Source organism: Brienomyrus brachyistius, chromosome 16 (genome assembly GCF_023856365.1).
Source record: "Brienomyrus brachyistius isolate T26 chromosome 16, BBRACH_0.4, whole genome shotgun sequence".
In the NCBI taxonomy this organism is placed as follows: Eukaryota; Metazoa; Chordata; class Actinopteri; order Osteoglossiformes; family Mormyridae; genus Brienomyrus; species Brienomyrus brachyistius.
The window spans coordinates 17,638,388-17,655,358 of NC_064548.1; the positions used below are offsets into that span (position 1 = coordinate 17,638,388).

The following is a 16,971-nucleotide window of genomic DNA, read 5'->3' on the forward strand; positions in this document are numbered from 1 at the left end:
TCTGGAAGTAGAGGTGCCACCCGTCCTGTATTATCATGTATTATATACATATAAAAAAAATTTGACATAATGTGAGAGACTTTTTTTCACTAGTGTGTTTGGACAGCATGATCACTCCCCCGCTCCTGCTCGGTAACTCTTATCATTGGGGTTCTGGGCAGTGGGGGGTGGTGTACCTTATCTCTATAGGTTTATAGTGTCTATCCTACTTCTATGTAGTGAAAGAGGATGAATGAGAATGAAATGAGGATGAAAAAAAATAGGTGATCGTCCGGTGCAATCATCTCCATTTTTTTGTAGTTATATCTTTAACTCTGGTGCTGCTTAGTTGTTATATTGATAATGTTAGAATACCAGCCAGCATTATCGGCCAAGATTTACACATTGATCCGATACCGAAATCTTGATTTTTTATAAATATCGGCCAAAATCGATTATGTAGACTAATATATCGTGCATTTCTGTTAACAGATTAGTATAAATAGTTGAACAACACATGGAAATTATACAACAAGAATTCCAGAATTTTTGAGCAACTACATAAATGCACATGTTCCATGTACAGAAACATACATTTAAAAACTTGTCATACAATGTGAAGAGATGCTTGTCTTTATTGATTTCCAAGTGTTTTTCTTGGTGGATTTTAAAGGGGAATACCTGGTCAGATATACATTTGGACATTATGAAAAGGGAATATGAAACTAAAAGGGTTAGCTAGGGTTATAATAAGGAGCATATTTCTCAAGGTGAAACCATATGTATTGGAAGGAGGCTTGTTGACATCTCAAATGCAACATTCTTAAGCACAATACTTCCCCTATTTTGCTGGGCCATTTCCTTCACTTTGTATTGCAGCAATAAAGAAGGAACTTAAAATGGTTTGTTTCAGCAAGTTCAGTTGCCTTCATGTGCTTCAGGCAAAAACAATGCACATGTTGTACTAATCAACACAGAAGTCTTGTTTGTCTGCAGTGTTGTGACCTCATGGTACCGTCATGGTAACGTTTATGTTCTTATGAGCTATGCTGAAGCAGGCCTGGGTCTCTCACAGCCACTAATTGGTGAGAGCTAAGTTATGTTTTCCTTTTCTCATTCAACAAAGTGAAAGGCATTGTGCTTGTGGAACAAACTTCACATATTTTGCTGAATGAGTTTGAGAAGTAGGTGCTAAATTGATTCTTGTTTAGCTTTCCATGTGCTAATTACACAGTACACAGTGAGATTTATAACAATTGAACACAATGTACGAAAAGTATCACTGGATTAAAAACCAGACACACTTGAGAAGTGAAGCTCTTGCTTGGTAACCCCTTTATCTGTATTTAATGTCTCAGGTTATAAGATGTATAGACGAGACAGAAGTAAAGGCTGTCACTAAACGCTCAGAAAACCGAGGTTCTATTGTTTGGTGGCAAGTCCACGGATAGGAATGCTATAATCTCCACACTCCACACCAAAGGGCTGAACTTCTCCCTCAGCAGCTCAGCCCATAACCTAGCTGTCATCTTCTCATCCAGATGCAGTATGGAAGGCGTGTTTCCTACAGCTACGCCGCATCACCAAACTGCGACAATTTCTTACTATTCAAGACACAGAGAAATTGAAACAGGCCTTTGTATACAGTAGGTTACACTACTGTAATGCCATGTTATCTGAGAGCACACACTGCACACTAAACACTGCACACTAAACACCTTGCAGCGTATTCAAAATGCAACAGCTCGAATTGTCACTGGGAGCAGGAAGTTTGAACACATAACCCCTGCTCTTAGTTCCCTGTACTGGCTTCTTGTTAAGTTCAACACTGGCTTCAAAGTTCTCCTGCTGACATATAAGGCACTTAGAGGTCTAGCACCTGCCTACCTAACAGAATTACTTCAAGTTTACAAGCCTTCCACTCATATCACAGAATTCAGGTTTCCCATATCATTTCTCATGTAAATAAAGTGACAGTGGGCAGTAAAGCATTCTGCTACAGGGCCCCTATATTGTGGAATGGTTTACCAGCCTGTGTTCAGGACGCCAAATTGGTCTCAGTCTTTAAATCAGCTGATGCTGCTGTACATGCAATTTTTTAAAAATCTACCATGAGTGTCCATGAATGTCTCAATACTGAACATGTTCTGACCACCCATGCTCTCTGCCTCCTTCCCACATGTCTGGATTGCGCCGGGGGTGGGCACCATCTGAGCTGGAGTCCCATTGAGGGGTGACATCATGAATGTGACTTACAGACTGTAACATTGTGGGTGTAGCCTCCAGTCTGACACCCTACACAGGCCGGCGTGTAGAACAGACTCATCGATGGACTTTGGCTTGACCTTAATCACATCTTATACCTACCTTTTAGCAAGCAAATCCACTCTTTTCTGTTTTCAGTGATGTTAGCATGTCCAGGGGGATGGGCAGTCAGTTGACCTTGGACCACCCAGAAATTTTTTTTCTGCACACGTCAGAGTTTTTGGTTCCTCTACTCAATTGTCATCTAGCTTTCTTTCTTTCATTTCTTTGTCTTCCCTTCTCTTTGTTTTGTATTATTCTGTCTTAATGATGTTGTAATGTATCACAAAACACCCATGTAAAGCGACTTAGGGTGACTCTGTTGTGAAAGACATTACATAAAAATAAATTGAATTCAACGGAATTATTATATTATTAGTTCAACAACTTTATACATTTTTATATTGCTCTCTGTACCTATATCTCTCATGCCTATCCATACCTGTATTTCCTATGCCTCTCTGTACCTATGTCTCATATATCACTATGTACCTATACCTCATATGCCTCTCTGTACATGTACCTATATCTCATATATCACTCTGTACCTATACCTCATATGCCTCTCTGTACATGTACCTATATCTCATATATCACTCTGTACCTATACCTCATATGCCTCTCTGTACCTCTATCTCTCAAAAATGGTGGATGAAAAAGTCACAATACTAAGAAACCAATGGGGAAACTTCTAATAACCATTTATTATTACAGAGATCACAATAGTTTACAATATCAACAGACTTTATTGGCATGCTAGCTGGTGCTGATTGTTAAAAAGTCATTTTTCATACAAAGTCCCAATTTGTTTTGTCCCACTGCAGATTACGTGGATTATCATCTACAATGTATTTTCCAGACTGAATTCTAATATTGATCCAACGACGCAAATGTAGCAGCTTTGGCTGCCATCACAACTCCAAAACAAGGCAATAAACACATACACAGAGACTCAAAGGGCTGCTCGTCGTCTTTCGGCCTGAGCTACGCACAGCACGGTTATGTTACAGTAGTTAATTTGTCAGTGACTTTGGTGTTCTCCCCAGTAGTGCCTCAATCCCTTAAAGGTTCTGAGATCCTTGGCCTTCTGTGTGTGTATGTGGGGGGGCGGGGGGGGGGGCAGGAGTGGGTATCAAATGAAAAAAATATATTGCTGACTCTGAATGTGCTGATACTGCTGAAGAATGTGCGGAATTTGCTAAATGACGTGTCAGATTCCAAGAGCACTTCTGCAGGGTCCGTAAGCTGATCTTATAGGACCTAGAAATGTAATTGTGCTACTCTGGAAGTTTACTTTTGTGTGCAGAGCTTGACAATTGCTTAGCATGTTCCAAAGCTAACTATTACAATATGGCCATAACAGCCATCTCTGGTGAATTCTCTCCCCTGCCAAATCAGTCCCAGTAGTTAAGGGATCTTGGTATTCACACTGACTGTCACTCTCTGTTACTCAAGAATAATGAACAGCAAATATGAAATGAGAGGACCTTCCTCGCTACAATCACCATGTGTGATTGCCCCTACAGTCAGTCACCTGACAGGCCAGGGGCCTTCTACAGGTACAGCTGGACTGTGTTGTGGTGTAAAATACAGCATCTGTGTGTAATACAGACACAAATTTAGGTGCAAATTTTTTGCCCGCTTACAATTCTGATCATTCAGTAATGGAAGGTGATTCAGGCTAATCTAAGACATATATATATATATATATATATATATATATATAGAAAACCCACACAAAACACTCTGAAGGGACTGGGGAGAGAACACTGAAGTACTGGAGCAAATGAAAGAAAGACAGTTCAAATCAGAGAGGCAATAAACACACCGAAAGGAAACAACCTGCAGCAGTTCAATTTAAGCAATATTAAGGTTTAAACTGGATACTGAAACATGGTCCTTATAGCAGCAGAAGCAGATGCAGAAAATGTCAATAAGAAAAAAATCTCATTTTCCATCCAGGATTACAAGTCATCACTAAAAACTTTAAATGGAGGTTTATTTGTTAAATCTTCAATTATCAATAAATCATGAGAATAATTTTTATTTTGGGCAGCAAAATATCATGGACAGAAAAAGACTGGTACTTTTTGGATTCGCTTTTTAAATTTTATTATAAATATGCTTAATGCTTCGCAGATGAAGTGTGGACTGTACCATTCTCTATGCCTGTCAGCGATGGGGGGGGGGGGGGGGGGGGGGGGTCGTGCCCTTACAGCCAATGCAGAAGGAGCACTGAGTGTGCATCGGCAAACTCAGCCCAGAAAGGAAAGCCTGTCCTCATTGCACAATCGCATGTTAAGGAATGATGCACAGGAATTTAACAAAGATGAGAGGCACAAAGGGAAGAATAGGCAGAGGCTAAAAGGAAAGTTAACTGTAGATGGAGTGTATTAGCATTCGGCGCGCGTCCCCTCAGGGGCCTCCAGGTGGCGTTTGACGTCGCTTCATCCTAAAAAGGAAAGGTCAAGGGTAAAAGCACTGCTGAGGGTCCGGGGGGCCTTGGCGAAAGGGAGTGAGACAGGTGGTTTTGCACATGTTCCTGCATGCATACCGTGTTCCATCCCAAGATGCATAACTCTTTTGAGTAGCTGCCCCTGCTGCTAGCGCATGCTGATCCTCTGAGCCCACAGATACTCAGAACAGCTGCAGCAAGGCCAGGCATGCTGCGTACTGCACAGCCCTGCGCTCTGCATACTGTACTCGGGGCGCTGTTTTATTGTCCTTTATCCTGTGGTCTGCGTTTCATTTTCGGAATCTTTTATCCTGCGGTTTACAGCACTGTGCACAAGTCGTAGTCAAACAAAATATTTAAAGCTATTTATAAAGGTAGTGAGTGTATATTTGTGCAATAAAGAACACAGTTTAACTTTAGAACTTAAGCAAATGAAATGTAACAATAAAAACTAACAAGAAATTCTCTGAATTTCCCTGAATTTTTTCTGTTCCTTAAAAAGATACTGATATCTTGTTGGGTGTCTAGATGAACACAGTGTCTAGATGAACACAGTGTCCAGATGAACACAGTGTCTAGATGAACACAGTGTCTAGATGAACACAGTGTCTAGATGAACACAGTGTCTAGATGAACACCGCTTCAGTTCCCAAGCCCCTCCTCAGGGGCACCTCCGTCATTCCATGTATTTGTTGAATTTCACCACCGGCTCAATAAATTAACTTATTTAGTTGAATAATTCCGTGAGGTATTGATTATCCAATCTTGGTATGCTAGTGGTCGTCGTTGGTGTAAAACCAACGAGAGGATGTTAGACTTTTGACATAAACCTTGTGGTGCATACAGGCTGCCTAACATGAAAAAGGCCCACTTGAGAGGGTGAACACCTCTTGATATCTCAGAGTCTTATCTCTGATGACCTCACCTGGCTGAATCATGTGTGGACTCAGGTATCTAACACAAAACCCACCCTAAACCCAACCCGCTTTACCAGGCTGAGGTCAGAAACGCGCTTCTGCTGTCTTAGAACTGAGAGGCTCAGAAGGAGCTCCTACCTTCAAGCTACGAGTTTACTTATAGCTTTAATTTAACCTTCACTCCTTACTCATGCACCATGTAATTTACTGGGGTTATGTTGTACATCTCTGGTGTTCAGGGGTGGCATGTTGGCGCAGTGGTTAGCAATGTTGCCTCCCACCTCTGGCACTTGGGTTTGAGTCTGCCATGGCTCTGGGAGTATATAGAGTTAGCATGTTCGCCTTGTGGTATTCCCTTGTGGAATAAGACACCCCTGTGGTCTCCAGGAACAGTGGGCCCTGTAGCCCTGAATAAGATAAGTGGTTACAGAAGATGAATGGATCTCTGATTTTCCTTTTTCTTTCTTTTCAATATAACTTTGCTGTTCCTCATTTATTACATATTTATTAAAGTGTTACTCTATGTGTTATTGCTTTCATTGTTTTTACTGTGGCAGAGTTGATGACCTGTAGGTTATAGTCTGACTGTTTACCCTACATGTGACAAAGGAAACCTTAGAATGCTTGGATGGTTGCCGCAAACACTGGGTGACACTGGGGTGAGGTTTTAAAATAGCTAAGGTAACACCATTGACAGACATAACGTTTTTCACCAACGTTTTCTTTTGCTACCTAATTCTTTGACTTTGCACAGTACTGTATGTTTAATACTCTCCGTTTTGTTCTCTGATCCTCTCACTGCTTCTACGACACACTCTCTGCTACTTCTAGCCATTCTGTAACTTTGGTAATACCGTTAGCATTCTGTAACAATCAGCATTTCAGGACACCCAAGTGCAGAAATGCTAGTATGTGTCTTCTGGGTAGTGCAAGCAGGCGTGTGCATGTGAGGGACTGCTCTTACCTCTGCTCTCACTGCTACACCATCTCATACTGATTAGCAGTGATAAACCGGGACAGACAGCAGGCGAGCAGCATGCCAATCAGCTGTGGGCAGGGGGTGGGGGGTGGGACACACGTCACCTGCTGTTTCTTAGAAAATGCTGAGCATAAAAACATCTTCATTTGCGATTGAATAGATTGTCACTGTCACAGAGACAGACAGGGTGAGACAGAACGAAAGAAAGAAAGAGCTGAATAAGAATGAAAGTGAAAGAGGGAAATGGAAGGAATGTAAAGGAAAGAGAGAGTTCATCGCTGGGATTGGAATACCCATTGGATTTGCTGACACGACATTGTTCATCAAGCAGGTTAAAGAAAAGACCGTAGCACATAATCTTATGCTAAGAACAAACAGAAAGCAGCTGTTGGAGAATGCGATATTGAATCCACCAATCAGAAAACACTCTGCTCTGTCCGGAAGAAATTAAAATCGCATCCTTTTATTTAAGGTGACAGACCTTTCCAGTTGTTGGTTGTAGGAACCCTTGATTATGCTGCTAGTGACAGGAAAATGTATCTTTTTAATTAAAATACCCCCAGTCGGCCTGTGCTGCCACCCCGGCAGAGGAGCTCAGTCATACATATTGATGTGGGAATTTCCACCTTGGGGGGGGGGGGGTCCTAATATGTCCCATCCATCTCACCTGAAATGTTCAGATCATGCCACGCTGCAACCTCATTAAGTGGAAAGGAGAGGCTGAGCTCTGCATGTGTATTAATGGCCCCCCCACCCCCAGGATGGAATGGGGGCATTGGGACAGAGCCCTAGGCAAGCTTCCCCACCGCCCCCCAATGATGCTTGCTCCTCGCACCGTGAGAGGGGCAGGGGGATAGGTCAGAAGATGGCAGTTGACTTCCTCAGCATGCTAAGGAAGGAAAACACTACATTTCTGTCAGGTTCCTGTCTTGTCATTTCCCTGTTTGGCCAGCAGGTGTAGCTAGTCACCCATTTCCTTGTGTTTGAGTTTTCTGTGACTTGTGAATTGACCCACACCTGCTTCTTGCTGCCCCTAGTTTTTAGTGTTTGTTTGATTGTAATGGCTGACACCTGTTCCTTGTTACCCTTGTGTGTAAATTTGTGTATATGTGTTTATACATTTGATTGGTCATTGTGTCTGTAGTCTTGTTGCCCTATGTTCACTCCTGTATGTCTTTCTTGATTGTGTTCTTTGAACCTGTTTGGTATTAGTTTCTCCATGGGATTTTTTCCTAACTTGTTGAAGTTCTTCTTTAATTAACCTGCCTTTGTTAGACCCTCCCCCCCCCATGGTCCTTTTGTTCCTTGTGTATTTTTCATTAAAGTTCATTAATGCCCTTTGTTTTTGTTAGCCACTACGTGCATTGTCCCTTTTTCCTTTCACCATGCCCGTATATAACATTTGCCTGTCATCCATCATCCAAGGGGAGCCTTCATTTGTTGCCCGTGGTCTCTGGTGAATATCTATTACCGTAATATTCCCCTGATGCACGTGGTTTCCTCGGCAATGCCGGCGTACCTGTGAGAAGGCGATGCCGAACGCCACCCCAGCGATGATGCTCATGTTGGTCTCGATGAAGGAGGTCACCAGCTCGTAGCAGCCCTGTGCAGAGGCATCGGTTAATGTGTTACGGGTATGAAGGCGGATATTCACACTGTCATAACGTTTCATGAATGAAACGATAATAAATTGATGTTAGTAACCAAGGGTGTCAAATTGCAGTTCTGGGGGGGGGGGGGGTGAGCCCTGTGTAGCTTAGTTCTTTCCCTGTTCCACCACAAATGATTCAGCACAAAAGCTATGTGGTAATTAGCACAAGGAGTTGAATCAGATGTGTTAAATGAGGGGAAACCCAAAAATGTGCAGGGTTCTGGCCCCCCAGGACTAGAGTTTGACACCTGTATTGTAGAAGATGGATGGATAGATCCGCAGCTTCTTCTTGTGGACTCTGGGTTGTAAATTTCTGCCTTTTTTAAAGTATAGGCAGGAGTAGATGTGAATGTGAATCATTGAAGAGAATCCTGGGTAATGTAGTTTCGTCAAATGAGGATTAGCTCAAAGCCTTGAAGGACAATAATCACACAAGGTCCTGCCACTGACCTGCTGATGCACCTTGCTGGGGGCAGCAGTGGCGTTACGCAGGTCCTGGGGGCTGCAGTCAGACTGGTTGGCGCAACAGCTGGACGGGATGCCGCTGGTGGGGTAGTAGACACTGGTGAACCAGCTGGTGTAGTTCAACACCCCGCAGCATCGTAGCTGGAGGAGAGGAGAGAGGTACACATGTATGTGCAAGTACCAGTGCAGATTTGATAAAAACATCCCCACAAAGAAAGAAAGAAACTCCTGAAAACCTGGCATACCAGCAATAAAGAAACACCTTTTGTACAATCTCAGCTATTTTGTTTGTTTTATCTGCCTTCAATTCCTTACTGAAAGTGTCAGGAATTATTAACTGCAACAAAGAGTGTCAACTGGAAGCCAATTAAAGAGACTGAGATGTGCCTGTGTGTGTGTGTGTGTCTGTGTGGCTGCATGTGTGTGTGTCTGTGTATGTCTGTGTGTGACTCTGTATGTTTGTCCCTGCCATAGTGGCACAGGTGCTCCCGGGTCCATTCAGCGTTCACAGCAAGTCTTACAGTACTGATAGGTAGGTGTGCGCATGGTCAGATCAATTGTGCTGTTGAGAGGGAAATAGATTTTTCTTTCTCTTCATTCATTTGGTTTTAGTAATGCCACGGGTCATTTAAAAAAAAAGTATGCATTGAGTCTGTAGTGTGACTTTGTCTCCAGGTGAATTGCTATGGGACCGGCCCACCTGATTTTCGGCCGGCCGATTGACAGCTTGATTTTTGGCTCCGCCGTTGGTGTGTCCATATGTGTGTGTGAGCACTGGGCCCACCTGAACATGCAGCGCTGCTCCAGAGAGGGCGCTCTTTCAGCGGGCCTTTAAGAGCACTAGCACTACAGCTGGCTAACCAGCTCACTGAGAAGCCCTCGCTTCGACTCACGCTGCGTTGCACGTGGTCCACAGCCTGGCTCCTCTCGTCCTTGGCATCATAGTTCTGCACGGCGTCACTGTATGTCCTCAGGAAGGTTCCTTTTATCTGTGGAGTTACGCAGTGATCATTTTCCGGTAAGGGCAGGCTGAGCTGTTAGCTTAACTTAGTAAACAACAAGCAGGGTCACCTTATACCCTGATTCAGTACAGCAGCTGGGTGATAACCTTTCAGTCTCAGACAGAGCGGTGAAGTGATCACCTTTCACGGCGGGTTGATCACTTTCGCTCTGAGTCAGTACTGCAGCGGGCACCGATACTCACTTCATGACGAAAAACAAAGCCAGAGATTCCAGCCACTAGTTCTGCCAGGAAGACCAGGGACAGGAACATGGCATACTGAGAGAGAGGGGGAAGATATACGTATAAAAGGAGGTTGCATAGAAAGTGCAATAATGCTACAGGAATGTGAGGAAAAAAGTGAACTGTAGCACTGGGATGGTACTACTGCTAACAGCAAAAAGTAAAACTTAAACAGCAAATCAGTTTCAATATGTTATGTGTGAATTCATTTTTTAAACTCCCCCCCACCCCCCCGAAAAGATAAAAGGCATTTTTATGCAGTTCATTGTACAGCCCACACCTTGTGAAAATGTAATTTGACAAAATGTGGCTGGCTGTGCTGATTTATAACAGATACTGCTTTAATAATAGATACTTTACTGACCCCTGTGGGGAAATTGCATCTTTTACGCCTCCCTCAACTTGCTCTTTGTAGAGTAAGCTGTTTGCAAAGGGCAGCCGCGTGTTGCAGTGCCAAAGGAGCTGGGGGTTTGGGGCCTTATCAAGGACCCGCAGACAGTTGAGGCTGAGTTTGAATTGGTGATCTTCTGATTACAGGCACACAGGCTTAGCCCACTAAGCCACACACTGCCCCCAGATTTAGGGTAGGGGCTGTTGGCCAGGCTTTGTGTCCTTCTCTTCAGGGCTCTGAGCTTTCTGGCTTGAAGGCCAGGGTTGGAAGAGGTGATGACCAGGTGTGAGAGATGTCCGACATTATCCTGCCGGCATGCTTTAGTAACCTGAGCAGCTGTCATCTCCGCAGGTATCAACACCATCAATAAAAAAAAAAACTCACAATCAAATCGGGGCGCTGACATCACAAGTGTGGTGTGCTGTCTGTACCCTAACCTGCTGGTGCTACATCACAAAGAGGTAACTCAGGTCCCTTGTGTGCCCCACGTCCCTCACCAGCTTCAGCATCCAAGGGCTGCCGCGGCAGGTGGCGAAGCAGCCGAAGAGGCCGAAGACGATGATGGTGGTGCCGGTGCCGATGAGCACGTAGGGGGCGTTGGTGGAGTTGTCGGCGATGAGGGAGATGTACGGTCCCAGCATCAGCTTTCCCCATACTCCCACAGCGAGGAGGATGGCCCCCGTGATCTGCAGAGGGCGGCAGAAGCACGGCGACCCGCTCAGAACTCCCATTCACCATCGGTTATAACGGGAAGCCAGTGGAATTAAGGCATAAGCACAGTGACACTGAGATGCAGGTGGCCGAGATCTGAGTTCAATCAGATCTAGTCCACCAATATGGAGTAAAAATATACCTAAACATATCTTTGATATATATAGTTTACAAAACATTTTACATTTATTTAAATATAAAAAGCTGGCCATTCTACATATATTTACATATGACAGATATATGTATATACATCTGTCTTCCATATGGCACGACATCATATATATTTACATATGTTGCATATACAGTTGCTCCTCTACTTCCAAATTTTTTCAGACGTACGAACGAAGAGGACTGTAAGTCCAAATTGTGTTTGTTGGGCTCCTGTTTCCTGTCTACAACATAATTTTTTTTTTCCTGTGTGCCAATTTCACCTAGTACGATGTCTTTAAACTGTGCTACTTAAATTAACTGACTTGCCTTAACTATGGAGCACAAAATACAAATTAATGAAGGTCCTTATCCCTCACAGGGCAGAGAAAACCAGAGCATTGTCACACAGTCAGAAGATACATATATATCTACAAATAATAAAGGGCCTGATTCCCCTGTTTCTGTGCGTCTCAGAGTTATCTCTGCGATTAAACCGGTGTGACGAGCAGTAATGGTGTCAATGGGTTTTGCGTTGCATCGTTTGATGCCATCTAGTGGACAAGAAATAAAATGGAAGGTCTAGAATGAAATGGTTATCGTTAGATGGAAGCGCTCACTATACACTCAATTTTGACCAGTGACAGAAAGCCGAAACACTTGTGTGGGGGTAGTTCATTATGCATGGCAAGAGCAAAAGGTGCGTGTAGAGCTTGCAGTTTGAACCTGTGTGATGCAGGTATTTCAGTTCCCCCCCCCAACAGTGCAAAGACACGCATTTAGGTCAGTGTTTCCCAACCTAGCATTCAGAGACCCTCAGATAGTCCACATTTTTGTTCCTTCTCAGCTGCCAGCCAATCAAGATCACCGAATACCTGGTACAGGTTTGTTGGGAGGGAAGGAAAATGTGGACTGTCTGGGGGTCCACAAGGACTGGGTTGGGAACCACTGATTTAGGCCAACTGGCATTTAGTGTGGGCACATGTACGCTCTGCAACAGACTGGCACCCCGTCCTGGGTGTTGCCAGCCCTGTGCCTTACACTGCCTGGGAAATGCTCCAGGCCCCTGCTCCCCCAACAAAGATTATCAGTTAGAATATGGATCTTTTTCAATATTAAATCTTAGAAAATAGCTCCTTTGAAATAGCATTTGTAACAGAATATGTGTGTGTTTCATAAATTGGGGACTGAGGTCCCCTGCACGACTTGAATATATTACTTTTGCTTATAAAATGTGTGTGCAGCAGAAACAATCCACACATCCAGGTATAATACTCGATATCAGTTCCTTCAACAAACTGTCGCAAACCACGGTCTTCGTAATCCTTTAATCAGATCAAACCTTTCACGATATACTATTATAGAGTATATTAGAAAAAGTCGGAGGCAAGCAGAGTATATGGTGTGAAAAAGCGGGATGCTAACTGGCCGCAGCAAACACCGGAAATAAACCTCTTTTCTTTCCTTTCCAGAATCCCAACTTGCTGTGTCAGGCTGAGGTTTCAGCAGAGCAACTCTCACACCCACCACTGTGACACCAGATGGTCTTCAGCAGCCTGTGCCTTGCTCAGTGTGTCATATGAAAGAGTACAATGACGAGGGGAAATACAGCACTGCTATTGGCTGTAAAGAAGACAATAATGGTTAACCTATGCTTTTCATTATGTAATCTTGTATTACATATCTCAAGCACATCCCCCCCCCCCCATTTATAGGTAAATGGTTTCCACCTTCTTTGCTAACATCTAATGTATAACCTGCTTGAGAGGAGAGCCAGGGTATGCTGGGTTAGGCCATGTAATGATGGATAGGGGGACTAGAAATAGAGGTGAAACATTAATATAAATGTGGGTAAAAGATTAGCTGTATCAGAGCATAAAAAGGCCTTAATTACTACGCTTTAAGATTTCCTAGGATGCCCAATGTCAACAAATATATTGCATTTCCTGTGTTGGAAGTTGATTAGTCATTTGTAGAATGCAGCAATTACTGAATCAGATTCCCAAGTCTGATCGGAACCACAGATCTAATTCTCAGATTCTCGGAAAAGAGCTTTATCATACTGATACCACAGTTTCCCCTTCGACAACGTGATCGATGAGCATGTCCAGCGAGGCCGCAGTACCATATATTGTCAGCTGAGGGCGCTGCTATCTACGTGACAGATACTTTGCTAGCAGGGTCCCTTCCTCTACCTCCCGAGACACCCTTGGGGACTGCAGTCTTTCCTGGAAACATACTATTTTCTCCATTTTAAATGTGAGGCATTCTAAAAACGAATTAACACTATGAACAATCAAAGGTGAATCTAACATAGCGCTGTGCCCAGGAGGGGCAGTTTAAAAAGAATGTGACCTTCATGTGATAATTGCCATCTTCAGCACTGAGTCCATCGCAAAGACTGACAGTGAAGTGGCTGCAGAGGGACGCAGGTTTCCTGCAGCACTGCAGGGATGCTGCCGCTCCCTGGGGCTTCTTGGTTTATCATCTATTTACACCAGGCGTCTCCAGTACTAACCTTGAGCTGCTTCTGCCCATCATTTGGCGGGAAGCATCAACATAGAGGCACCGGTCACGGCCTCCAGCAGGGAACTAACAGTCGTGAGCATCTGGGACCTTTCAACACAACCACAAAGTTCTCCAAGGCTACACCCCCCCCCGGACCCGCGAGACGACCCGGAGCAGTGCGGGGATTTTTCTCGCCTGCTTGTCGCAAATCATTCACCTTGTGCCGCCACACAGATTGTTCCAGGCCAGAACCCCCAGTCAGCATCTGCACTCATATTCCAGTAAACTTCTATTTTCTGAAGCAGTGAAGGCTGTGCGATCAGAATAATGTAGTTTATGTAAATAAATTCAGTTTTTAAACATTAGCTTTTCAAAAAAGGACAGCAACAGCTTTTTCCCATTTTGGAACCTCAGTCTGACAGACCAAGATACCTCTAATCTACTTGTTATTTTCTGCATTTGGTACTATTAGTGTTGTAGTGATTCCATTATTAAACTTAAAGCTACTTTATAATACATTTCAGAGGCTATTAGCATCAGGTTGTGACAGAACAGAGCAGGTACAGGTGAGGACAGAAGGGTGATTTTTTTGACAGTTGTGACAGGTAAATTCAATAAGCCTGTTAGTCTCATAGTGGATGGGTGTCCTGAGTATTTTAGACAGGGTTTGTACACATGAAGGCTGACAATGAGCAGGCAGAGGAGAGTAGCTAATGCTGAAGACAGGAACAGAAGTATCAGTCATCACTTTACATTTTTACAACGAGAATCAAGCCGGTCCGTCTGCAGTACCGGTGTTGCCCGTGGTTCTGTGTGGAATGCCAGTGAAAGACGTTTCCATGGCTTCCTCCTCCAGCAGCTCCAGAACAGGTGTTGACGTGACTTCGGCCCAGGCGTGCTGGCCTACTCTCAAGCCCTTTCCCATAGAAAGGCCCACTCCAAGCTCGGGGTTGATGGAGTCGACTATCATCCACGAAACCATCACAAAAACGCTGCCTCACTTGCCTTGCTCTGCCTCGGGCCCCCTGTAGACCACCGGAGCAACTGGTCATCCCCCACATCCTCTGACGTGTCCCGTACTGGTTCCAAATGATTAAGTCAGGTCCCCTGAGAATCGCAGTTACAGGCCATGACAAAAAAAACAACTCTCTTGTCCTAACCACAGTGACGAGGAACAACCAACCCTGCTGAACCCTGCCGTTTAAGCTCCGCCCCTCATTTGCTGTGCTAATCCCCAGTGAATCGGCATTAGCACAGTCCCCACGGTCCTTCACCATTACTAGTCAATTGATATCTTTGGTAGACAGACTCTATTGTATCAGAAGCCAAGTGTACTGGGTTTATTTTGCTTCTGAGGGACAAACTGTCCTCGCACAGTGGGACAGATCCTTTGAGGGAGTTTACATCGACTGGCACTGAGTTTAGCTGGTGTATCATCGACCAAAGTGTCATCAAAGGGTGCCTGTTTCAGCCAGGGGAACAATAGATCCGTTGCTGGCGGCACTGCAGCTGAGGCTGGAAATGCGCCTCTCCCATGTCGCACGTTTGTGGAGGTCAGTAATGACCATGCTTAAGCCGCATGTGTGTGTTAATGTTTTAAACTCAAGACACAACATGGGGTCTCATAAACACGTAAAGGTCTCCTATGGGGCTGACATGGCCACAGTGCTAAGGGTAGATCTTTCTTGGGTGAAGCCTCAGTATCAAGATTTTGTATGGTTGAGATACATAAAGTAGGTCTAGACATGGGCGGTCATCTGATTTTTGATGAAATCTGAATAAAATTCAACGGGGGGGTCTCACGATAAAATTTGGCAAGTGGGGGGGGTGGCATCACACCCAATAACATAACAAGCTTTCCACATGCAAAGTCCATCTCAGCATGGCTGGTGTCACATGACTCTGATGTCACATGACTGAACAGGGTGGGGGCGGAGCCTCAGCAATCTGCCATGTGTTAGTCACCACGCCTCGCCAGCAGGCCGGCGAGCACTGAATAACAAATGGGAGGCCTGCTGACACATTCACTTTGAGTACTGTAGTCTGTACATTTTCCTGCCAAGTCTGGGCTCTAGCTTTGGGGGGGGGGGGGAGACTGTGTGTGGGTGTTGAGAGGAGAGGGGGTGGAGGGGGGCACATTTCTGACTCACTGCTGAGGGCTGACAATAGGGCGCTGCCAGGGTCCTTCACTGTGTCACATATGGACAGTCTGCTGGGCTAAAGCGTATCCGCACACCATGGCAGTATCAAGATCAAAGGTCAGAAGCTCATTCCTACCCAGAATGCCATGCTCACAACTCTTCACCCCCCTTTACAAACTTGAAAAACAAGCATAGTATTAAAAACTTCATTTTAACTGTTAGGATTGTTTAAGTTATAAAGGGTGCATTGACGTGTATTTAAGCGATGTTTGTCACGCATTATTAATGCATGTAAAAAGACAGACTAAGGCCTGCTTCTGTGGCTCCTATTGGTCTCAGTGTAAGAACACATTTAATTGGAAGAAAGTAGCTAAAACCAAGGTATCGGAGAGGCACCGGAGCAGAAGAGACACCACTGTGACTGTCTCAGCAGTACCAGCCTTACACAGTGTACCAGGAGGCCATATTGAAGTGTTCATTAGACTAACTTAATTCTCAGTCCAACTGATGAGGTTCACCAATATGCTCAGCCAAAACATTATGACCACCAGTCTAATATGCCGCCGAAATGGCTAGAGACATGGGCACTAAACGAGCTCTGAAAGTGTCCTGTGGCATCTGGCCCTAAGACGTTAGCAGCAGATCTTTTAATTCCTGTAAGTTGCAAGGTCGAGCGGCCATGGATCAGATGTGTTGCTCCAACACAACCCACAGATGCTCAATTGTATTGAGATCGGGGGAAACTGGACACCTTGAACTTTTCATCACACTTCTTCCACCAGCTTGTCTTCTACCCACACTGCACCCTTGTGTCACATCTCTACCCCAGGTAAATAACACAGAATGCAAAAGAAAACAAGATTCATCAGACCAGGTGACCTTCCTTCATTGATCCAAAGTTCAGTCCCGTCCACAAAATGCCCACTGTAGGCACTTTTCTCTGGCAGACAGGGATTATCAGAGGCACTTCCACTATATACCCATTACTCCAATTAAAATGATCTACAATTTGTGCCATAGTAATCCTTATGTTGGTTCATACCACCTCTCCCATCGATGAGTCTTGGCTGCCGGTTCATG

General features: G+C 44.4%; 1 protein-coding gene across 2 annotated transcripts in view; it reads right to left on the minus strand.

The window, feature by feature from the left end:
- Positions 1–2,968: 2,968 nt before the first annotated feature.
- The window catches only part of tspan7b (tetraspanin 7b), a 36,146-nt gene continuing 22,143 nt past the window's right edge, over positions 2,969–16,971 (minus strand). The window contains exons 2-8 of one of the 2 annotated variants that reach the window (XM_048979432.1): positions 10,882–11,070; positions 9,955–10,029; positions 9,644–9,739; positions 8,736–8,891; positions 8,154–8,237; positions 6,620–6,702; positions 4,597–4,735 (exon numbers count right to left, since the gene is read on the minus strand). In XM_048979432.1, the coding sequence (XP_048835389.1) occupies positions 6,634–6,702; positions 8,154–8,237; positions 8,736–8,891; positions 9,644–9,739; positions 9,955–10,029; positions 10,882–11,070 (669 nt within the window). In that variant the 3' untranslated portion in view covers positions 4,597–4,735; positions 6,620–6,633. Of the gene's footprint in view, positions 4,736–6,619; positions 6,703–8,153; positions 8,238–8,735; positions 8,892–9,643; positions 9,740–9,954; positions 10,030–10,881; positions 11,071–16,971 lie in introns of both variants that reach the window. The other variant, XM_048979431.1, reaches the window with a different exon arrangement.